The sequence below is a fragment of the Amborella trichopoda genome, chromosome 2 (genome assembly GCF_054954075.1).
Source record: "Amborella trichopoda isolate Santa Cruz 75 chromosome 2, AtrichopodaSantaCruz75HAP2 v2.0, whole genome shotgun sequence".
Taxonomy (NCBI): Eukaryota; Viridiplantae; Streptophyta; class Magnoliopsida; order Amborellales; family Amborellaceae; genus Amborella; species Amborella trichopoda.
Window position 1 is genome coordinate 64,952,753 of NC_142337.1, and position 24,261 is coordinate 64,977,013.

The 24,261-nt window shown below is 36.0% G+C and overlaps 1 protein-coding gene and 1 pseudogene across 18 annotated transcripts; one reads left to right on the forward strand and one right to left on the reverse strand.

Annotated features, from left to right (window-relative positions):
• Positions 1–187: 187 nt before the first annotated feature.
• On the reverse strand, positions 188–22,431 carry LOC18430317 (Phospholipid/glycerol acyltransferase family protein). 18 transcript variants are annotated; one of them, XM_088859494.1, is made up of 13 exons: positions 22,079–22,431; positions 21,552–21,611; positions 21,390–21,473; positions 21,127–21,180; positions 10,181–10,249; positions 9,589–9,852; positions 7,312–7,558; positions 7,028–7,143; positions 6,874–6,939; positions 1,859–2,056; positions 1,562–1,680; positions 1,091–1,196; positions 188–956 (listed from the first exon to the last, which is right to left on the reverse strand). In XM_088859494.1, the coding sequence occupies exons 7-13, from the start codon at positions 7,346–7,348 to the stop codon at positions 381–383; spliced, it is 1,218 nt and encodes a 405-aa protein (XP_088715620.1). In that variant the 5' UTR covers positions 7,349–7,558; positions 9,589–9,852; positions 10,181–10,249; positions 21,127–21,180; positions 21,390–21,473; positions 21,552–21,611; positions 22,079–22,431; the 3' UTR covers positions 188–380. The 18 variants fall into 18 exon arrangements, with proteins under 18 accessions (XP_088715620.1, XP_088715619.1, XP_088715617.1 ...); XM_088859493.1 differs by lacking the exon at positions 7,312–7,558 and adding an exon at positions 14,892–14,956 and having other exon boundaries at positions 10,186–10,249; XM_088859491.1 differs by lacking the exon at positions 7,312–7,558 and adding an exon at positions 14,892–14,956.
• On the forward strand, positions 16,414–17,378 carry LOC18430315 (uncharacterized; annotated as a pseudogene).
• Positions 22,432–24,261: the final 1,830 nt, after the last annotated feature.

Here is a 24,261-nt window from a genome sequence, read left to right on the forward strand (position 1 = left end):
GACTCTAATTTGATTGTTTAGGGCCTATGCCTCTATACAAATCGCACCCTTAAATTTGATAATTAAAAATAAAAATATATTTTAAAACTATCACAAAGATTTCCATTATTGAAACCACATTTCTTGACACTACTTGATTGATACTACTTGATGATGCGCTTAAATTTGATTGTTTAGAGCCTCGATCTATACAAACCGCACCCTTTCATAAACTGATGGGGGCCTTGAGCAATTTTTATTTATTTATCTCTGCTTCCTTTGAACAAGTATGATTATGATGATGGATGCCTAAGTGTCTCTTTTCTTTTTTTTGGAGGTTGGTTGCTGAAGTTTTTGAGGTCAAAACTGTTTACTACCATACCAATCTTCCTTATCAAACATTAAATATAACCCAAATCCTGGAACTTTTCTTCCAAGAACAGCCTCCACGCCCTCAATGGTGTAACATCACTTGACAAATACTTTTCCTTCTTTCTGGAACTCATCATCAAGCCTTTAGCTGCAAAGCCCACTAACTCTGTTGGGTCCATGAATCGACATAACCTCGATGTTATACCGCCTTCATAAGAAAAACCCATGGTTGCATATCTATTCTTGGCAATAGGATTAGTCTTAAGACCCCAAGAGTAGTTCCGAGCCTCAACTGAATGCAAATGAGTTGGCTGAACCGGCGATGTGTCCTGTGCTCCGAGTATAAAGTTTCCAAACCCAAAAGCCTCCCAATCAACCTGTTCCATTATCTCACTAACTCGTCTGTCCTTTTCAGGTTGCCAAGCCTCACCCAGGATTCTCAGTTCAAGATCTAATTTCTCTACGTGGGTTTTCAGTTCCTCCAATCGATTCCCAATTCTCGAAGAAACAGCATCATAAAGAGCTCTCCTCGAGATGTTTGGATAGCGTCCCAAAGAGAGAAGCAAGTCATCGAATTCTATAGGGTCGCCTACAAGAACAGTAACCTACAATAGAAATGAGTATGTAAGCAACAGGGGTTGCTCATATGAAAAAAGCAATGGGACTGTGCACCAAAAAGCTACATAGGTTATCCATGGATTGTAAAGATTGAGAGTTTAACAGTGGACGTTGTGTATACCTGCTTGCCGACTTTTGGGATGCTGGTCCCTACTGGCATGATTTCTTGCATCCCTGTGTGCACAAAAGGAACTACTAGGGGCATCTTATTGGCATCCATCACCAGCCTGAGAAACCCCATAAGAGGAAAACTGTCAGGGGGGGAGAGAGAGAGGAAGAGAGAGAGAGAGAGAGAGAGAGAGAGAGAGGAAGAGAGAGAGAGAGAAAGAGAGAGAGAGAGAGGGAGAGAGAGAGAGAGATATGTGAGGCAATGATAAAGGTGAAGCATAAGATCGCAATAGACACCCAGAAGCTGATCAAGAAAGCTTCAATACGATGAAGCAATAAATACAGAATTACTCAGAGGTACACATCTGCGAAATCTATCATATTATTATTCATAGAGTTTGATCTGCACTAAAGTAACTTCACTTAGTACCGACCTAGATGGCAAGATATATGAAAGCAACCTTCTATTCTCTTATGGTCTTACCTTCCAATTCCTCGCTTAGAAGAACCCATGGTTTTACCGCCATCACGGGAACGGCTACCCTCAGGAAATATATGAACCCACTCTCCTCTGTTTAACTTTGAAAGTGCCATATCCATTCCCTACAGCAGACCCAACAATTGAATGATCCATTATTTATTCAAACATGAGAGTTGACTGAGGAATACCAACACGATAGATTAAAAAAAACATAGGAATATAAAATTACGCATTTAAGAAAAGAATTTCCAAATTATACTGCGTGAATTAGATGCAGTACCCCTAACTAAAAATAAATACCATTTGGTAAACACCTTCACCACGGGTAAGGGGCAGGACTTTGACAGCCCGGAAGAATGCAGATGTCATTGGATTGCGAAAACACCTATCCGTGGCACAAAGAGTCCACCTCAGACTACGAGCATCAAGTAAAACACTAGGGGGTAGTAGAGATGCTATAACAAAAGGGTCATCTACAGCCGCAACATGATTGCTAACCTGCATTAACACCAAGTATTAAACGGTAACAAACGGTTTCTACTTGTAAAAGAAAAATCACATTATAAAGAAGTAATGAACTCAAATGATGAGAGAATATCAACTAATAAGCAAAAGCAAACATCCCAAAAGAGAAAAAGAGTAAGACGGAAAAAAAGAGAGGAGAAGAACAGGCGAATAAGAAGAAATTCAGCATCTTAAGCAATGTAGAAGTGGTAAGTAAAGAATTCTTACAATTATTTCCAATTCTAAACAGCATACAGTTTTAGCATTCTCAACTTGGACAAAAAAATATTCCATTATAGCCATAACCAAAGTATAGTGATAATATAAAATGATAATATCCACACATAGAATTAGAGGTGGATGAGGCAAGTGGAGATGTGCATAAGGAATTTTATGTGATTGCCGCATGCTATTGAAATTGAAGGGGAAGTTCTATAGGACGGCCATAAGACCAGTCATGCTTTATAGGACAGAATGTAGAGTAGTCAAGAAATAATATTATGCAAAGGATGAGCGTAGCTGAGATGAGGATGTTGAGATAGATGAGCGGCAAGACAAGAAAGGATAGATTTTAAAATTTATACATATGAGGGAACTTAAGTGTAGCTTCAATAGAAAAGGAGCTGGGGTCGGGGTGGTAGCATCCCCACATCCAGTTACCACATCATGGCATCCATTCCTACCATTGACACCCCCAAATAATACCTTCAAAAATGTTGACTCCCTGATCTATTGAAAAAAACGAATAGGGGTTTGTCTTCCCCACTGAATTACCCAAAAAAAACAAGTGTAGCTTCAATAGGTAATAAGATGAAAGAAAGTATACTTAGGTGGTTGGCCATGTACAATGTAGACCTAATATAACATCGATTAGGAGGTGCTATGTAGTTCAAGTGGAAGCTCTAAAAAGGGCAAGGGGAAGTCCCATAAGGACATGGATAGAAGTAATGAGAAAAGATATGGCGATTTATGGTCTTACTGAGGGTACGACTCTTGAGAAGAATGAAGGAACAAGATTCATGAAGCCAACCCCAAATAATTGGGATAAGGCTTGGATGATGATGATGATGACGACATGAAATGATAACATAAGCAATATCAACTAGTATATTAGAATTTTAAGCTAAATAATTATATTATTGTATGCTAGAATTTTAAGCAAAGTATTCTTTTATACCTTGGATCAATAATTTTTAAGTAAATTATCTTGAATCAATAATTCAAGAAAATAGAGAGATCGAAGAAGATGGCACACACAGAATTAGAGCTGAGTGGTTGAAGTGCAACTGGAATTTTATGTGATCGCCACATACCAATGATGCTAAAGCGCAAGTTCTATAGGACAACGGTGAGACCAATTTTGCTCTATAGGGTGGAATGTTGGGCGGATACCCATAGAATGAGTGTAGCGGAGAAGATGTTGAGATGGATGAGTGGGAAAGTAAGAAGGGATAGAATTCGAAATGAATCCATTCGATAGAAATTAAGCGTGGCACCAATAGGCAATAAAATAAGTGAGAGTAGACTTAGGTAAGTTGGTCATGTGTGGCACCAACCAAGTAAAACACATATTATGAGGTGCGAGTTAGTTCAAGTGGAAGGACTAAAAAAGGCAAGAGGTAGGCTCAACATGACGTGGTTGGAAGTAGTCCGAAAAAATATAGGGACTTATTGCCTCACTGAGGGTATGGTCATTAATAGAGTAGAATGGAGAACCTAATTAATTGGGAAAAGGCCAAAATGATGATGATGATTCTTTTATATACAAAGTCACATCATCATCCATGCCTCATCCTAATTATTTGGGATCGGCTACATGAATCCTATTCCTCTATTCTTCTCTATCAAGGATCATACTCTCGGTAAGACATGTTCAGGATTCATGATAAGATGTGACATAGTTTTATGTTGGCTACCTAGCTAACACAAACCCACCTCCTTTACCCGGGCTTGGGACAGTTTAAGAAAAGTTTAAGGTCCTCACCCTTCTTAGACCGTACAAAATCACAACATACAAAGATAAAATTAAGGAGGCATCAAATAAGAGGACCTTAAGAACCATCCCTATATGTACTCACATCTTCCCTTAATATACTCACATTTGCTAGACTGATTGACCAAATCAACCACTCAATGAAAAACACATGTAATGGCAACATTAAAACTGACCAAATTCACATCCAAGCCCCAACCTATACTTATTCCAAAGAAAAAAAAAAAAGAAGCAACCTTTACAGCAAACACAATCTCAAATTTTCAACTTTCTTTTCAAGAAACACCCCCACATAGTTTCTCCTTTTAGAAACTATATTTTTAAAAAAAAAAAAAAAAGTTCTCTCTCCTCTCTCTTTGACATAAAAGGTAACCCACATAAACCCCCCTTCTATGTGTGTGTCTCTCTATCTCTCTCTCCACCTACCCCACACCCCCCCCCCCCTCCCTTTCTGTCTCTCTTTCTCCTTCAGTCTTGTTAGAGGTAATATACGCTGATTCAGATTTCCTAAGTGCCACTCATGCCAAAGCCCTGCTCTCTCTCAAGTCTCTCTTTATCTCCACCCTACCCCACACACGCCCACTTCTGTCTCTCTTTCTCCTTCAGTCTTGTCAGAGATAATGTATACTGCTAGATTCCCCCCCCCCCCCCTCTCTCTCTCTCTCTCTCTCTCTCTATCTCTAAGTGCCACTTCATGCCATAGCCCTGTTTCACATTTTCTATCCCTAGACCACCATTTCATGGCTGCAGCAACAATCTCCATCCTTCAAAACCAGCCACCTATCATTGACAACTCTTCATATTGCGTAAGAAATTTCAGATTTCCTTGCCTTTCCAAAATGCCTAACCAACTCACATGATCTTGATTCTCCACACATCCCATGCATAATCAGTTAAAGCTATGGCACAAGTGTTGCATAGATAGAAGAAGAGCATTTCAAGAAAGGGGAAAGAAGCCATCAAAGGGCTAAAAGAGGAAAGCATGTCAGAGGGCAGGTCTGCATTGTATTTTGAGACAAAACCAAAGCTGAATTTTGTAACATGGAGGGCACTTTGCAATATTAATAGGGGGCGATTTGTGTAGAGCCGAGGCTCTAAACAATCAAAATAGAGCCCACCTTCAAATATTGTCGAGAAATGTAATTTCAATGCTGGAAATCTTTAACTAGCCTTAAAATATATTTTCATTTTTAGTTATAAAATTTAAAGCTTCAAAAATAGTGTAGATCAATCAGATTTATAAAACTTGAATAACTTAAAATTGACGGTCGAAAAATGCATTACAAGATGCACTATTTTCAAACCTTAAAATCCATTTTTTTCTCAAGTCCACGCATCTTGATGTCAAGATGATCAGTTTGAGAATATTTGGGCATCAAAACAACCTCTTCTAGTGAAAATTTTGAGGTAGTCTCTAATTTGATTGGTTAGAGGCTAGGCTCTATATAAAATTTTCCCATATTAATAAGGGGAATAAATCGCAAACAAATCCATGAGGGCCTGAATTTCTAAGGTCTGATTTCTGAAGAGCACATAGTCCTCCGCTAAAGATATGGATTGATAGCTTCAAGGTCATGTATAGGGTTTCTTGTGCTAAAGCGAGGGCAAAGAGACCCTATAAGTGAGGGCAAAGAGACCCTATACATGATCTTTGTAGCTAAAGATATGGATTGATAGCTTTGTAGAAAAACATCTAAAAGGTTGTGATTAGATCAAACAAAAGCACGGTATCATACTGCATGGCAATGACACAGACATACATCCTAAGAAATGTAGCATATGAAGTATAGATTTAAGAGTAGGAATTATGGCTCTACTGCAGGTGGGGTGGGGGTTGTTGGTTTTCTAACAGATATGAGAGTGGTTGAGGAGAATATATTTATTTTAAATATAGCTTTTAATTTGAACCAATATGAAAGGTATTTTAGTCTGAATGCACTGAAAATCATATAAGGGACTTCTTATATGAAAATTGGGTCTGTGTTTTCACCAAAAAAAGGGTGGAGTTTTTCGTAGTGATAGTTGTGAATTGGGGATCGGATGTAAATTTCCATTATAACTACTATACTTCCACAGACACAACCCACTGAAGCATCTATCAATGTATTCAGCTTCAAAAGGCTAAGGAGAAGTTCAGTGGTCACTATGTTTAATCATACGGAAAGCTCTAATACTGTTCAACTTTCTGCAACCAAGCCATGCTCATGTGTTTCAAGGTTTTTCTGCATCACGAGTTGCAGAAATTACTCTTAAGATGAAATCTAAGGTAAAATTATATATATATATATATATATATATATATATATATATATGTTGCATGATTTCCTATTCTCATCCACATTTCAGTACGTCAATCTAGACTTTTAATTTCAACTAAGGTCACCATCCTTCGGTCTCAATTAGCTCAAGCACATCAAATCTTACATATAAAATCAACGAAAAGAGGAAAAAGATCAGATGGGTGCACAGGATACTCTCACTAATGGATAATTGCAAAAACAACAAAAGATTAGCATATTTATCACTCTATTAAACAACTTTAAGAGCAACCCACTTCATGAGAATGGACCCTTCAAACTGCCACAATTGGAAGGAATGAGGAGATCATCTACCAATCTTATGCCTTAATCTGAATTATTGCATCCCCCAAAAGATTGTTTCCTCCAAATCAAGCTTCAGATATTTTGGGCCCAAAAAGTACCAAAAATAATTCACAAAGTGAATATGAGAGAGACTTCAAATGCGGACTAGCTCAAGACAACTAAGAGTAGAAGCAAATGAGTATTTAAAGTGGTAACAAACACTATTTTTTCCATACCGTTATTAGAGATTGATCTATGGATCTTTGCGTTAGAGCTTTATGAAGTTTCTCTGCACCATAAATCTGCAAAAACACAAAGAATGCCTACACTTATTCTTCAAATATTTATATTCAATAGCCCAAAAGGCCTATCAAGTAAGCATATAAATACCTGGATACAATTAAGGCCATGCATAAACACATAACACATGTTGCCTAGAACTGGAACAGCCACTGCCCGAAGCATGTGAGTGACGGCAGAATCTTCCATTGCAGCAATATCTTTCTCTACAGTATTACAACAAAAGCCAAAGGAGGAAATCATTTATTCGTATTGGTTCAAAATTCAAACTAGATGTTTACACACCCATTGCACGACCATAACAGAGATGGAAAAAATGGACATGCAAGAGGAGTAAGAAATGTTCTTCTCCTTTCTAGAATGGGAGAGAGTACCATAGTCAAACAGACTGCAGATTTGGGCCATCAACATCCATAAAAGGGATGTACAGTGAAGAGTGTGGGAACAACCACTTTGACATGTCTAGCTCTTGTGGGTCCAATCTCTTTCCATCACTGTTCATCATTTCTATTGCTGATGATTACCCAATGACTTATGATCTTTCTACTGTCCATATGGCTATAGTCTGATTTCCCTTGTACATATTCAGTATACAAGAATTCTCACAAACTTTAGCGGCGTCTGTTGATACAAGAAGCTTTGTTAGGGGAAGTGCAATTGACTTCAAAGTATCAAGAATTAAGACATTTCAGAAAGTCCTGAAATTTTGTCATTTTCAGAAAATCAGTTGTTTCAGTTTTCTGGAAAGATCAGTGGGCAGTGTAATGTGACTTGCCAATTCCACTTGGACTCGGGAGAGTAACTCTGTATCACACTATGGGTGAGGCCTAGTTTTCCCCAAGTTGGGTGCACAACTCAGGGATACCAAATAAAATTCAATTTTTTTTTTTTTTTAATGATAATCTAAAAAAAATTTATTAATGATAACTTCAAAAAATTGTTTAAAAAAATTCTAAAAAAAAATTAAAAAATGATGGAATGTTTTATAATCTTTTTGTATATGATTTGAATGTATTTAGTAAAGATTGGTAAGTGTTTTTTGCCATAATCACTATTTTTATATTTTTCGTAGTTTTTGGTCTTTTCTAAATATCCTAAACTGTGAATCGGTTTTCTTAAGATCCATTCTTTCTCTAAATTTTTAAGCTTGTTTTAACTGTTAAAGTTGTTTTATGTTTCACTTTATGTTTCAATTTACTTTGTTTTGTTTTGAAGTTGTTCACTGTATGTTTCAATTTACTTTTACTACATGGTTATTATTTTTTTGAAATGTTTATTTTTTTAAAAAAATTTAGGGCCAAAAGGCATTGTGCTGGACTTGGCTGAGTTACCTGGCTCAGCCAAGCGGCAAGTACCGTGGCCGCGCCAATTTTATGTACACTGATCAGTGGTGTTAGGCAACTGCAGTGGATACAAAATTTGGCATACTCTTGAAACAAATGCAATCATCAGACTACCTCACCCATACAGTCCAATGAATTGTTTTACATGGAGCAAGCGGCAATTCAAGTCACTGTAAGATGTACATAAATCTTGGTGGTCCTTAGTTGCCCATAGTTACCAGAATCAGAACACATAAAGGTAATTTTGGAGAAGAAATATGATCATGTTGAATGGATTTTCCTGGTTAGGGCATTTTCAATGCCAACCTTATGTCCTTACAAGTGCAACCGTTTGAGGCCTTTCTCATCTATCCTGAGGTTCGAAATGAGGGATCTTTGTCATCATTCATATTTATGATTAGTGCCGAAAGAATTAAGTAAATTGTTGATCAAAGCAATATAGAGGGATTACAATAACACAAGCATCGGCCACTATCTTATGTTTACCATTCACTAAATGGCATCTAATTTTGTGATGAGTGTCCTCAAATCATGTAGAAAGTTAGCGATGAGATGTTACAAAGGGTATATGGCCAAAGTTATAATTGGGAAAGAGCTCCATGATGACAATGGGGGTTGACAGTGTTGTTCTGCCTTCTAAGAGGATTCGATGAAATAACATATTTAGGATGTGCAGTCTGCTCTTTAGACCTACTCGGCCTACCTATACATGTTTCGAAGTTATGGATAAAAAACAGAAGTTAGCACAATCAAGGGAAATCTTCATTCTTTTGGAAACTATCTTGCACTAATCAAGAAACCAAGCTAGAATGGTGGCGGGTGGTCTACGTGCCGAAAGTTCAGCTACTGGGCTAGGAAGAGTGCCATGGTGGTTTTCTAGGAGGATGTTTTGAGAGATATATAAACTTAAAAACGAAATAACAATGGAGCTAGAGCAATTTCATGAATAGATTATCCAACATCTTCAAGACCTAAATAAATCTTGTCATCTAGAAAAAGAGAAAATGGGTTATAAATAAGTAAAAGTGATTACAAAAATTCAGTTAGAAGACGTAAAAACCTGCTTGTGGCAAAAAAACGAAATGGATTGGCATCTAGGTATGATATATGCCTAATCAAGAGATAACCTAAATACCCATTTCTCAGAGGAATTGTGGAGAAACCTCCCTAAGAACTGAAAAATATTTTTTAAAAAAAGAATTTCCAGATACGTAAACTACATATGAAATACGAATTATGCGCTCGAAATTGAAAAAAGAAAGAAATCAACACAAAGAATGACTATGAGTGGTTAGAGAAGAGACTTGCCAGGTCCACGGCGATTGAGAATCAATGGAGAAGAAGAGGAATTTGAGAAGAGATTTTGGAAGCGAAAAGTCAAACGCCGCAAAGCTCGAGAAGAATTGTCAAAGTGGTGACCATGGCCAGGTCTTTGCTTGTCCACAGCTACACGAAAGCAGTCTCTGAATTGAAGTTGCAAAGCTGCAAGCCTGCTTTTCCACAAGCTCCTCTTCTCACTCCAATAGTGATAACTCATCCGTAAAAAGTAGACTTTTTCTTCCTTCCCCTTATCTATATTCACATAAAAAGCAAATAACAGAGATGAGTAAACAACGAAAATGGAAATGCGAAAAAAGAGAACACAAGGGAAAAAGGAGGGATCAGAGGGGGTAAAGGGAGATGCAATTTCTTTCTATGGATTCATGGCGATCGAAAGGGGTAGTGGTCTCTCTCTCTCTCATGGGTATACCAAGCTACATTTCCCACAATTTGCAATCACAACAACTTGCAAATTAATGGGGTTTTTCATGTGATCTCTAAACATTACGTCTCTCTCTAGGTTTGCAATCCCTCTCTCTCTCTCTCTCTCTCTCTCTCTCTATGTTGCAGAATAACGTACCTCACCTGAAGAGGACAATCAAAAGATGGATATCCAGTATTACTCTGTAGTGTCTCAAGTCTCAACACACTTTTATCAGAGAAGAACAAAAAAAATTACATAAATTATCAATATCATAGAGGAATCATTTATAAGTTCTATGAGGATCAGATCAGAGGATTTTCAAAAAAAAAAAGAGGATCAAAGCAGAGATAGCAGGTGTTTTTTTACTCTTATGATCTTATTCCTTTCTCTCTCTAAGAGCCAGTTTGATAACAGGAAGCAAGTTCATGAACTGTAAATTGGAAGTTCCTGAAGAATTGTAAATTAGAAGTTAGTTAAGGAGTTCCTGGTTTCTATGTTTGATAACTTCCCTAGGAAGTTAAGAAGTTTCTGGTTTTTGTGTTTGACAACTTCCTGAGAAGTTAAGAAATTCTTGGTTTCTGTGTTTGATAACCTTCTAGGAAGTTAAAGAAGTTCTGGGTATCTGTATTGGATTAGCTTTAAATAGACAAAATGTAAAATGTTAAAATTGACGCCTAGTTATTATTTATATATCATTAATTTGAAGAATATTATTTTTTGAGATACAATATCAATTGACAGTAAAGTACGTTGGATTAAGAGAGAGAGAGAGAAAGAGTTATGAGAGAGTTTTATTTATGAGTGAGAGAAGCGTCCTAAAGAGAGATATATTTGTACATCAATTGAAGCAGGTGTTGCATGATAAACTTCATTGCACCTCAAAATTGAAGAAGTTTGTAGACAATGTCAAGCACAACCTCAATTCAATATTGTATATCAAATCACGAGCTTCCTAATCGACTATCTCAAATAAAATTCAATATATTTTCTGAACTATTGTGGGAACACAATTTGTTGAGTCTTTTTACAAATATGAAGTGGAATAGGTGTTTAACTTTCATAAGCAGGTTGTCGATGACTTTCTTCTTAAACCGTTTACAAACTCTCTCTTGCTGTCTCGCTATTCCTCACACATACGTGTACACACACACATGCATACTCATATCTATCAGTGGCCATGGCAATTGTGGATTTGGTTCCGTATATTCCATTGGACTGTGCTATAATAGCTTCAGTACAACATACAAACACACATGCAAAATGCAAGCAGTAAGAAATCAGCCCATTCAACAACAACAACCTGTAATAACTTGAGCACTACTTACATTCACCACTAATGCATCTATATCCCAACCTAAAAACTATATGTCATTCAACAATAAAACAACATTGTTGTTTGTCCCTTACAACATTTGTGATACACACAACATTTGTGTGTTCTCTCTCTCTCTCGAAGATTATAATAGCACACAACAATTGTGTGTTATCTCTTAAAACATTTGTGTTGCATGTCAAGTAAATTCACAATTCATGAACAAAAACCAGCCCATTCAACAATAACCTATAATAGTTTAAACATACATAATTGAAAATGCAATTGAATGAACACAATATTTGATGAGGACTCAAAATTTGTGGCCACAAAATAAGGTCCATATCAAATGTAGAACAAGTTCTAATTAGAACAAAATAATGTCCATAAAAGTTGTTGAATTTTCATGCATTCTTCTTTTACAGGTTCACCTTAGACGTTGCATGAAAATGAAAAAGACAAATACAAAAAGAAAAAACATAGTTATACATAGAAAATACAAAATATCTCGTAATTGGGTCAGGTCAACAATGCCGGCTTGTTGCACTGTTATTGGTTCATTATTTATTTGGTGTTGTTCCTGTGATTCTATAGGTAACTCCATTGTGGTGCATGTCGGCATCTCAAATTTTTCATGTTGTTGACATCTACTACATACTTATCACACCATTGGAAGAAATTACAAGAATCATCCTGATAACATCACACAGTAATGACATAGACGAGGTGGGAAGCCCCCAGTAATTGAAGCTAAGTAAAACTAAACAAACCCAAAAATTAAAAATAACAAAGAGGCAAGCAAGATTATTCTCAATTCCAATAAAATTCAGCATTTTATTCACAAAAAGATATGCATTTCTTGTTTGCATAAAAAGATATGAACAAACCCACATCATAGCTGTATATCATAGAAAAAATAACAATAATCATGATGATGGTAATGATTGGTATATCCGATATTTATTACTAAGTAAACATTCAAAAAAAAGATATTTATTACTAAGCATTTAAAGAGCTTTTCTCTCGATTAGAAAGAAGCCGAATGAATGAAAAAAGTCAAGATTCACAAAAAGTAAGCATACACTAGAACAAAAAGTGATGAATGAAACTACAAAATCTTACCAATTCAAAATCACTTAACCGAGAGCTTTACTTCATCTACTTTCCTGATTGCCTCAAGTATCGAGGAATACGTAATAAGATCATACTTAAAACCTTTTTCACTCATCTCTTTCATTACCTTAGCAGCCTCCTCAAACATACCAGCACGATTAAGAGCTTCAAGGACCATGTTGTAAGATACCACATCAAGCTTGACTACTGAAATTTTCATTCTTGTCAACATATCCATTGCCTGTTTAAGGCCACCAGCCCTGCCTATTCCATTCAAAATAATATTATATGAATTGATATCAGGGTTGCATCCTTCTTCTTGCATCTGTCTAAGAAAGGAATAAACCTCATCAACCATGCCCGCCTTCACCATGCCAAGCATGAGAGCATTATATGAAAAGACATCTGGAGTACAACGAAGTCTCTTCATTTCATCAAATAGACCGACTGCTTCATTTATATGCCCACTTTTGCCAATGTGTTTAATCATCACAGCATATACCCTAGAACTAGAAGACCCACAATTCTCTTTCAATTCTTGAAACAATTCATTTGCAGCTTCATAGTGCTTTGATTTTCCGTGAGCATCTATCAGACTATACAATAAGCAGCTGGACAAGGTGGAAACATCCATCTCCTCAAGCAGCAGTAGTGCTTTCTCCAGCCTCCTGGCCTTGCAAAACCCATCAATAAGAATTGAGTATGTATAAGAACTAAGAGTAATACCCTTTTCCTTCATTTTTTCGAACCAACAGGTGGCGTCAAATGCCGGAGCATTTGACTTCAAGAGAGCTTTTATGACAATATTGTAGGTCACCGCATTAGGGGGGCATCCAAATGTCTCCATTTGCCCAAAAAGTTTAAACACATCATCAAGTTTACCTGCCTCCCCCAAAATGTTGATCAAGTTATTCATAAGGACAGCATCAGGCCTACAACCCTTGGCCTGCATATCACAAAATATTTGGTAAGCCCCCTCAACTTTACCTGCTTTACCAAGTCCTTTTATCAGCTCGATGTATGTAAAAACACTTGGGGCACAATTCTTTTCTTTCATCTCTTTGAACAAAGCCCATGCCTTATCAAAACTCCCCGATTTAAAAGAAAGATCCATCAATGTGGTATAAATCTTTGAAGTGGGTTGGAGTTGGTTCTCCTTCATTTCTTCAAAAAGCCTAAATGTTGCGCCTCCTCGGTTTAGTTTCCTGAAAGCAGAGATAAGAACACTGTAAGTCACAGTGTCAGGTACACAATTGTCCTCATGCACATCTCATTGTAAAACTCATGGACCTTATCGAGGTGGTTCTCTTGCATCAGCAATATAAGCAAGCAATTGTAAGTATATGTAGTGGGGCAACAATTTCGAGCCTTGATCTGGTAAAGGATAGAACAGGCGCTTTCTCTGCCATTTTGGCCTTCCCAAGAATTCTAATTAATTCAGACAATTCAGATGAATTTAATGGGCAACAGCTTTTAACCATTTCTTGAATTACACCCCACATCTCACCCACCATTCTGGCTTCCTCCAAGCAATGTATCAGAGCCATGTAAGCAGTCGAATTGTGCTCAAAATTCTTTTTCTTTCCAGCCCACTTAAAGAACTTGATTGTATCTCCAATTTCTATGTCTATCTTCAAGAGATCACAGACCAATCCATGGTCCACTCTCAATTTCAAAACCTCAAGGGCTTTCTCTGCATCCAGACTCCATTTGAAAATTTTCAGTATTTTGATAAACCCTTCATCTAATATGCGGATTGAATGGTCCTTCCTTCGTGCGTTCCGGCTGTCTGGCTGGACTTGAAACTTGATCTAAAGATTTGGGACTCGAAACATGTCAACAATCTCATTAACTACATTGTTTTTTCAAAATCAAGCAATTGAAACCCGTTAGAGAGAAATCATCAACGTTCACAAAACCCACGAGAGAAGTCCACAAAAAATTTGAAACCCATTACAGAAAGAATCACAACAGCCACAGCCTATATAGATTTGAGACTCCAAACATATCAACAATTTCATTGACTGCATAGTTTTTTCAAATAATTGAAACCCATTAGAAATAAATCATCAAAGTTACCAAAACCCACATGAAAATTTAACAAAATTTGAAACCCAATAAAGAAATCATCACGATATTCAAATCCTGTTAGAGAAAGCCAAATTAAGAATAACATGTAACAAGGGTTAAAACTCCCCAACTCAATTGTTCGACCAAAAAAATCTTATTTTTTATAGTGTTATGTAGGATTCTACAAACCTATTACTAAAAAATGTATGATTATGCTAGCTTTAGGGGAAAATAAAGGATCCTTTTATGTAGTCAGGAACTATCAATAGAAACTGTAGAATCACTGTAATTTTAGGAAAATAATATATATAGCACACTACTAAATTTTAGGAGTTTCTTCTGCAACAGTTTAGAGAGAGAGAGAGAGCATACCGGAGCGTGAAAGACGTGTGGAGAGGGCAGGTGAAGAAGAAATTGCCCGCTTGAAGATGACCATTCTGATATCATGTAGAGAAAGAGAGAAGCAGAGCAATTAGCCGCATGTACATAAAAAAAGAATTCTACATATTCTTGAATTCCGGAGCTCTCAAATATTGAGAAAAATTCCCACGATTCTACACAACCCTCAACAATTGGAGAAAAACTTCCATGATTTTACAGTCACGATCGATATAGAGTCCTGCTTCCAAGTATATATAAAATCTCCGTCCCTTTCTCTCTCTCTTTATCAAATGCCATGAAATATAGAAAACTCTCCCCACTCTCTCTCACTAACAAGTCTTCGTCCTTTTCTCTCTCTCAAATGCCATAGCCATTTGATTACTGACTGAAATTTCAGAACTTTTGTTGTTTGGTAAGTCCCTCTCTCCCTTGAACCCCGTCTTTCTGTATTTAACGAGTATCTCAGTCTCTCACTAAAATTTTTGCTCTATGCTCTCTCCCAATTACAAAGAAGCCGTATGAATGAAAAAAGTCAAGATTCACAAAAAGTAAGCATACACTTGAACCAAAAGTGATGAATGAAACTAAAAAATCTTACCAATCCAAAATCACTTAACTGAGAGCTTTACTTCATCTACTTTCCCGATTGCCTCAAGTATAGAGGAAAATTTTAGTGACAAAGAGCATAAAGCAAAATTTTAGTGAGAGACTGAGATACTCGTTAGATACAGAGAGACGGGGTTCAAGGGTGAGAGGGACTTACCAAACGGCAAAAGTTCTGAAATTTCAATCAATAATCGAATGGCCATGGCATTTGAGAGAGAGAAAAGGAGGAAGACTTGTTAGTGAGAGAGAGTGGGGAGAGTTTTCTATACTTCATGGAACTTGATAGAGAGAAAAAGGGAGGGAGACTTCTTCAGAGAGAGAAACGGAGGGAGATTTTATATATACTTGGAAACAGGACTCTATATCGATCGTGACTGTAAAATCAGGGAAGTTTTTCTCCAATTGTTGAGGGTGGTGTAGAATCATGGGAACTTTTCTCGATATTTGAGAGCTCTGGAATTCAAGAATATGTAGAATTCCTCTTTATATACACGCTGCTAAATGCTCTACTTCTCTCTCTCTCTCTACATGATATCAGAATGGTCATCTTCAAGCGGGCAATTTCTTCACCTGCCCTCTCCACACCACTTTCACGCTCCGGTATGCTCTCTCTCTCTCTCTCTCTCTAAACTGTTGCAAAAGAAACTCCTAAAATTTAGTAGTGCGCTATAGTCTTTTCCTGAAATTACAGAGATTCTACAGTTTCTACTGATAGTTCCTGACTACATAAAAAGACCTTTTAATTACCCCTTATGCTAGCCTAATCGTACATTTTTTAGTAATAGGTTTGCAGAATCCTACATAACACAATAAATAAAAAAAGATTTTTTGGTCGAACAAGGGGAAAATGAGTTCCTTTCTTTTTTACCCCATTTAATATCTCTGAGTTGGGGAGTTTTAACCCTTGTTACGTGTAAAGCAGGCTTTGTTCGAAGAGATGAAAGAAAAGAATTGTGCCCCAAGTGTTTTTTACATACACCGAGCTGATAAAAGGAATTGGTAAAGCAGGTAGTTGAGGGGGCTTCCCAAATATTTTGTGATATGCAGGCCAAGGATTGTAGGCCTGATGTTGTCCTGATGAATAACTTGATCAACATTTTGGGGGAGGCAGGCAAGCTTGATGATGTGCTTAAAATTTTTGGGCAACTGGAGACATTTGGATTCCCCCTTAATGTGGTGACCTACAATATTGTCATAAAAGCTCTCTTTAAGTCAAATGCTCCAGCATTTGACGCCACCTGTTGGTTCGAAAAAATGAAGGAAAAGGGTATTACTCCTAGTTCTTATACATACTCAATTCTTATTGATGGGTTTTACAAGGCCAGGAGGCTGGAGAAAACACTACTGCTGTTTGAGGAGATGGATGAGAAGGGTTTTCCACCTTGTCTAGCTGCTTATAGTCTGATAGATGCTCTAGGAAAATCAAAGCACTATGAAGCTACAAATGAGTTGTTTCAAGAATTGAAAGAGAATTGTGGGACTTCTATTTCTAGGGTATATGCTGTGATGATTAAACACATTGGCAAAAGAAGGCATATAAAAGAAGAAATCGGTCTATTTGATGAAATGAAAAGACTTGGCCATACTCCAAATGTCTTTTCATATAATGCTCTCATGTCTGGCATGGTGAGGGCAGGTATGGTTAATGAGGCTTATTCCTTGCTTAGACAGATGCAAGAAGAAGGATGCAACCCTGATATCAATTCATATAATATTATTTTGAATGGGATAGCCAGGGCTGGTGGCCCTAAACAAGCAATGGATATGTTGACAAGAATGAAAATTTCAGTAATCAAGCTTGATGTGATATCTTATAACACGGTCCTTGGAGTTCTTAGTCGTGCTGGTATGTTTGAGGAGGCTGCATGGTGAGGGCAGGTATGGTTAATGAGGCTTATTCCTTGCTTAGACAGATGCAAGAAGAAGGATGCAACCCTGATATCAATTCATATAATATTATTTTGAATGGGATAGCTAGGGCTGGTGGCCCTAAACAAGCAATGGATATGTTGACAAGAATGAAAATTTCAGTAATCAAGCTTGATGTGATATCTTATAACACGGTCCTTGGAGTTCTTAGTCGTGCTGGTATGTTTGAGGAGGCTGCTAAGGTAATGAAAGAGATGAGTGAAAAAGGTTTTAAGTATGATCTTATTAGTGTTCCATGATACTTGAGGCAATCGGGAAAGTAGATGAAGTAAAGCTCTCAATTAAGTGATTTTGAAATGGTAAGCTTTTGTAGTTTCATTCATCACTTTTTGTTCTAGTGTATACTTACTTTTTGTGAATCTTGACTTTTTTCATTCATTCCGCTTCTTTGTAATACAGCTATGATGTGGGTTTGTTCATATATTTTTATGCAAACAAGAAATGCATATCTTTTTGTGAATAAAATACGGAATTTTACTGGAATTGAGAACAATATTACTTACCCTTTTGTTATTTTTTATTTTTGGGTTTGTTAAGTTTTAATTAGCTCCAATTACTAAGGGCTTCCCACCCCATCTATGTCCTCACTATGTGATGCTGTCAGGATGATTCTTGTAATTTCTTCTAATGGTGTGATAAGTATATAGCAAATATCAACAACATGGCAAATTTGAGACGCTGACATGCACCACAGTGGTGTTACCCACAGGAATCACAGGAACTACACCAAATAAATAATGAACCAATAGCAGTACAACAAGCCGGCATTGTCGACCTGACCCAATTACGAGATATTTTCTATTTTCTATGTATAACTAATGTTATTCTTCTTGTATTTGTCTTTTTCATTTTCATGCAACATCTGAGGTGAACCTGTAAAAGAAGAATGCATGAAAATTCAACAACTTTTATGGACATTATTGTGTTCTAATTAGAATTTGTTCTACATTTGATATGGACCTTATTTTGTGGCCACAAATTTTGAGTCCTCGTCAAATGTTGTGTTCATTCAATTGCATTTTCAATTATGTATGTTTAAACTATTACAAGTTATTGTTGAATGGGCTGGTTTTTGTACATGGGTTATATATGGATGCATGAATTGTGAATGTTGCTTGACATGCATCACAAATGTTGTGTGCCATTATAATCTTTGAGAGAGAAAGAACATACAAATGTTGTGTGCATCACAAATGCTATAAGGGACAAACAACAATGTTGTTTTATTGTTGAATGACGTATATTTTTTAGGTTGAGATATAGATGCGTCAATGGTGAATGTAAGTAGTGCTCAAGTTATTACAGGTTATTGTTGAATGGGCTGATTTCTTACTGCTTGCATTGTGAATGTGTGTTTGTATGATGTGCTGAAGCTATTATAGCACAGTCCAATAGAATACAGGATACCAAATCCACAATTGCCATGGCCGCCGATAGATATGAGTGTGCATGTGTGTGTGCACATGTGTGAGGAATAGCGAGAGAGCAAGAGAGTTTGTAATCGGTTTAAGAAGAAAGTCATCGACAACCTACTTATGAAATTTAAATACCTATTCCACTTCATATTTGTAAAAAAACTCAACAAATTACCTACAATACTTCAGAAAATATATTGAATTCTATTTTGAGACAGTCGATTAGGAAACTAGTGATTTGATACACAATAATGAATTGAGGTAGTACAGACTGCTTCAATTTTGGGGTGCCATGAAGTTTATCATGCAACACCTCCTTCAATTGATGTACAAATATCTCTCTTTAGGACGCTGCTCTCACTCATAAATAAAACTCTCTCATAACTCTTTCTCTCTCTCTCTCTTAATCCAACATACTTTACTTTCAATTGATATTGTATCCCAAAAAATAATATTCTACAAATTAATAAAAAATAAATAATATCTAGGTCTCCATTTTATCATTTTACATGTTGCCTATTTAAAGCTAATCCAATACAGATACCCAAAACTTCTATAACTTCCCAAGAGGTGTTATCAAACACAGAAACCAGGAACTTCTTAACTTCTCAAGAGGTTATCAAACACAGAAACCGAGAACTTCTTAACTTCCCAGTGAGATTATCAAACACAAAAATCCGGAACTTCTTAAGTAACTTCTAATTTACAGTTCTTCAGGAACTTCCAATTTACAGTTCATGAACTTGCTTCCAGTTATCAAACAGGCCCTTGGAAGAAATTATCAGAATCATCCTGACACCATCACACAGTGAGGACATAGACAGGGTGGGAAGCCCCAAGTAATTGGAGCTAAGTAAAATTGAACAAACCCAAAAATAAAATATAACAAAAAGGTAAGTAAGATTATTCTCAATTCCAATAAAATTCAACATTTTATTCACAAAAAGATATGCATTTCTTGTTTGCATAAAAAGATATGAACATACCCACATCATAGTTGTATATCATAGAAAAAATATATCAAATTTCATGAACCCACATCAAATTTAAATATCAGATTTCAATAAATACTTGTAATCTATCAGATTTCATGACCCCACACAAAAAATATATCAGATTTCAATAAATACTTGAAACATATGAAACCATTGAATGAAGAACAAATTCAGGAATGAAAACAAGCAAGCTAGTAAGCAATAGCAACTAAACTTCACAGGTTTTCAGAAAACTAAGACAGAAAGGAGCCCATTAATCTATGTTCTTCAATGAAATGCAGCAACCATGATTTATACATAACCCAATATGTAAAGGAAGAAGATATCCACATAAAAGAAGCAACCCAAGTATTAGTGCCATTCAATCTTTTAATTATGTTAGGTGAAGATGTTTATTTCCAAAAGGCTTGAAGAAAAAGGAAGCACGATTAGCACAATATCATAGAGAAAGTACTCAAAAAACCCAAATACAAAATAACCATAACTAAAAAAAAAATGAAAATGTTGGTAATTCTTGCATTTCTTCTTTGCATAAAAAGATATGAACAAACCCACATCATAGCTGTATATCATAGAAAAAATATATCAGATTTCATGAACCCACATCATAGCTGTATATCAAAGCAATTTCAAAAAAAAAAAATAGCTAAGCAATTTCAATAAATACTTGGAACAAATGAAACCATTGAGCGAAGAACAAATTCAGGAATGAAAACAAGCAAGCTAGTAAGCAATAGCAACTAAACTTCACAGGTTTTCAGAAAACTAAGAAAGAAAGGAACCCATTAATCTACGTTCTTCAAAGAAATGCGGCAATCGTGATTTATACATAACCCATTATGTAAAGGAAGAAGATATACACATAAAAGAAGAAACCCAAGTATTAGTGCCATTCAATCTTTTAATTGTGTTAGGTGAAGATGTTTATTTCCAAAAGGCTTGAAGAAAATGGAAGCACGATTAGCACTATATCACAGAGAAAGTACTCAAAAAACCCAAATACAAAATAACCATAACTAATAAGAAAATGAAAATGTTGGTAATTCATGCATTTCTTCTTTGCATAAAAAGTCATAAACAAACCCACTTCATAACTGCATATCATAGACATTATTTATTAAAAAAAAGAAAGGTAGCAAAAAGAACATGGTAGCTACAGCATTCATAATTGGAGCTAAGTAAAACTAAACAAACCCAATAATTAAATTTAAAAAAAAAAAAAAACCTAATATTCCCATAGTTATGTACAGGGAAGAAGAATTGGAAAACTGTGAAATTTACCTGGAGAGAGGAAGGCTTGAAGGGAGGGATGAGGGGCAAGGTTTCTACAGAGAACTGTTTATCAAAAAAAACAGTCAAAATATTTGTACCCTCCAGATCACAATTTACCACAAAACAATATTCATCACTGAAAACCCTAGATCGATTTTCACCATGTTCGGAACCTAGAGAAATAATCAGAGAGAGCAAAAAAAACCATGGGATAGAGAAAAACCAGAGAGAAAAAAATTCAGGGGAGAGGGAAAACCAGAGAGAGAATGTACCTTTGTGAGGAGGCTTGTAGGCGCAAAGAGAAAGCGCAAATGGTCTCTTCTCTGTGGTTAGGGCAGTCGGGGGCAAGCAAATACCTCGAGAAAGATGAACAACACAGATCAGAGCTCAAGGAAGAGATCCAGGGGAAAGAGAGAGATGAAGACATAGAATACCTCAAAAAGATGAAGAGAACAGATTCAGAGCACTTTGCTTGCTCCTCCGTCTTCTTGGACCTTCGAGTGAGAGAGACAAGAGAAGTTTTACTTTATAGAAAAATAACTTTGTGCTTTACAGAAAAAAATTCTATATCCGGAAAAAAGTTGCATACAGCGAAAATTACATAAACAACTCACAATGTAGTAAGAAAATGGAGTAAAACTACCCATCAAAATTAGCAAATTAATATCAATAAAACTGAAAGCCAAGTTTGCTTAGACTGCAGAAACAGAGATTTAAAGAGTTTCTAAACTAGAAAACGAAAAATCCAGAAATAACCAACACAAGATTTTTCAAGGATTCCAGAAATAATCCAAATATACTCATACCCATAAATCAGTGATAAATCAAATCAGTCATCACACGATGATATGAAACCCACAGAAACCATGATGTGAAACCCACAGAAACCCTAATATGAGATGGCATCCATTTCTATTTTTATCAGAAATGAATCACCCTCACAAGAGCTAAGAAAACCTACCATGGATTAAAGCTCAATAGCAATAATCAGCGCTCAATAACAAGGATCAGAGCTCAAGAAAAAGATCCATCGTCTTTCGTAAACCCTAGCGAGCGGCTGAGTGTGAAGAGAGGGCTCTGGTTGAGCGGCTGAGTGCGAAGGGAGGGCTCTGGTCTAGGGCACTTTTTTTCAACATGAACAGTATTAGGTAAGTTCCAAGTTCCTGGAAAACACTTCCTGGTGGAAAGATCTTCCTGTCTTCAAACATGGAAAACACTTCCGGATGGAAAGCACTTCCTGTCATCAAACACGCCCTAAAAGGTTGATAGCAGAAGACCTGGCTTATTTCTCTCTCTTATTCATTTCTCTCTCTCAAAGTTTGCAGCCCCCACAATAATCTTTAAATAACAGATTCTTTGGAGCTATACGTCTGGATGACTATGCTTTTCTAAAGTTCAAACCCTAAAAATAAAAGAAAAATAACTAAACCCTCACCTCATACTTCATCGAAAATTACAATTCAAGCCCCGAAAAATATTTATATTGATTGTGAAAAAAATAAAATTTCAAGCTCTTTATTTTATAACAAATTATTTAGATGGTCCATCTTGTTCCAAAAATAAGTATTCATGTATCCGCAAAATCTGTACAACTTTTTTTAGTTTCAACTTTTACTATCTTTAAAATTGATTTTAAAGCCGTTACGAAGATTTCTTATATAAGTACTTTTCGAATGACGATTTGAGGTGAAATTTTATTTTATTTTCGTAAATTATAAGCCTCATAAAACCTTAAATCAAATCAAAATATCTGCTCAAGCCCTATGGAATCCTACGAACGTGTCATTTTGTTAGCTTTTTGGGAGAAGGATGAGGATAACTCGATCAACGGTGGCTTGGTGATGAGGCAAAGCCTAAGCCGTGAATGCCCTCAGATGTCACCAATCCAATCTTACGTTTATTCAATGAACCGATGTCCCAACTTGGATCATTCAATGAACCGATGTCGTAATTTGGATCAGTTGAATTGAATTGGTGATCTGAATCATTTATAATATATATTTAGAAATACTAAACTCAAATTACTGCCTATCAAATTTGATCTAGATCGGGAACACTGATCTAAATTTGTCGTATTTTAAAACCTTGATAGAATATCAGGGAGCTCAATAACTCCATTTACTCCGCAACTTTTATTATACATGCATCTTTTCAAAAAGTGTGCGGTTTGTATAGAGCCTAGGCTCTAAACCATCTAATTAGAGCCTACCTTCAAAGAAATGTAGTTTCATTATCGGAAATCTTTGTGATTGCCTTAAAATATATTTTTATATTTATTTATAAATTTTAAAGCTTCAAAATTAATGTAGATCGACAGATATATGAAAACTTTAAATCTTGACAATTGACGGTCCAAAAATGCGTTACAAAATATACTATTTTCAAAACTTGAAATCTATTTTTTTACATGCATATTGATATCAAGATGATCGATTTGAAGATATTTGGGCATTAAAACAATCTCTTTTAGTGAAAGTTTTGAGTAGGCTCAAATTTGGTTGTTTAGAGCCTCGGCTCTATATAAACTTTTTCCTTTCCAAAAAGGGATTGTATATAATCAGCCATTTATTTTTTATATAAGGTAGTTACAATTAGTTACAACTATCTGATGTGAAGTTTGATAGCTTGGGTGTATCACAAAGTTCAAAATAATTTCTTTTAAAGTTTGAGCTTGGTCAATATAATAAATATAACCACTCAATTTCATATCACATGGTCAAGATTAGTTGTGATCCCCTTGTACTAAAAGTATGTGTTTTTATCCTATACTTTTCCATCAAAAAAACACTTTTCTAAAAAATTTCAAATTTCCCATTCAAAATTTGAAAAATAAGTGATCAGAGTCAAATGACAAATAATACATTTAGTTGTTAAGACGTAAGAGGTAGCAACATATAATTTAAATTTCTATTCAATTTTCTATTCAATTTTCCCAACCTTGATTTTTCCCAACCTTGAACAATAGAGGTCTCATTGCCATTTGGCTAGAGCCACTTATGTGTGGCCAAATTACTGCGCATCTTGATTATTCAAGGTTTTCAACCGTGAAGATTTGAGAATTTTCAAAAAATTATTGAGGAGGTATTTAAGTGAAATAGAACTTAAGAAGTAAAGTGATAAATAAGATCATTTAATCACCTTAAT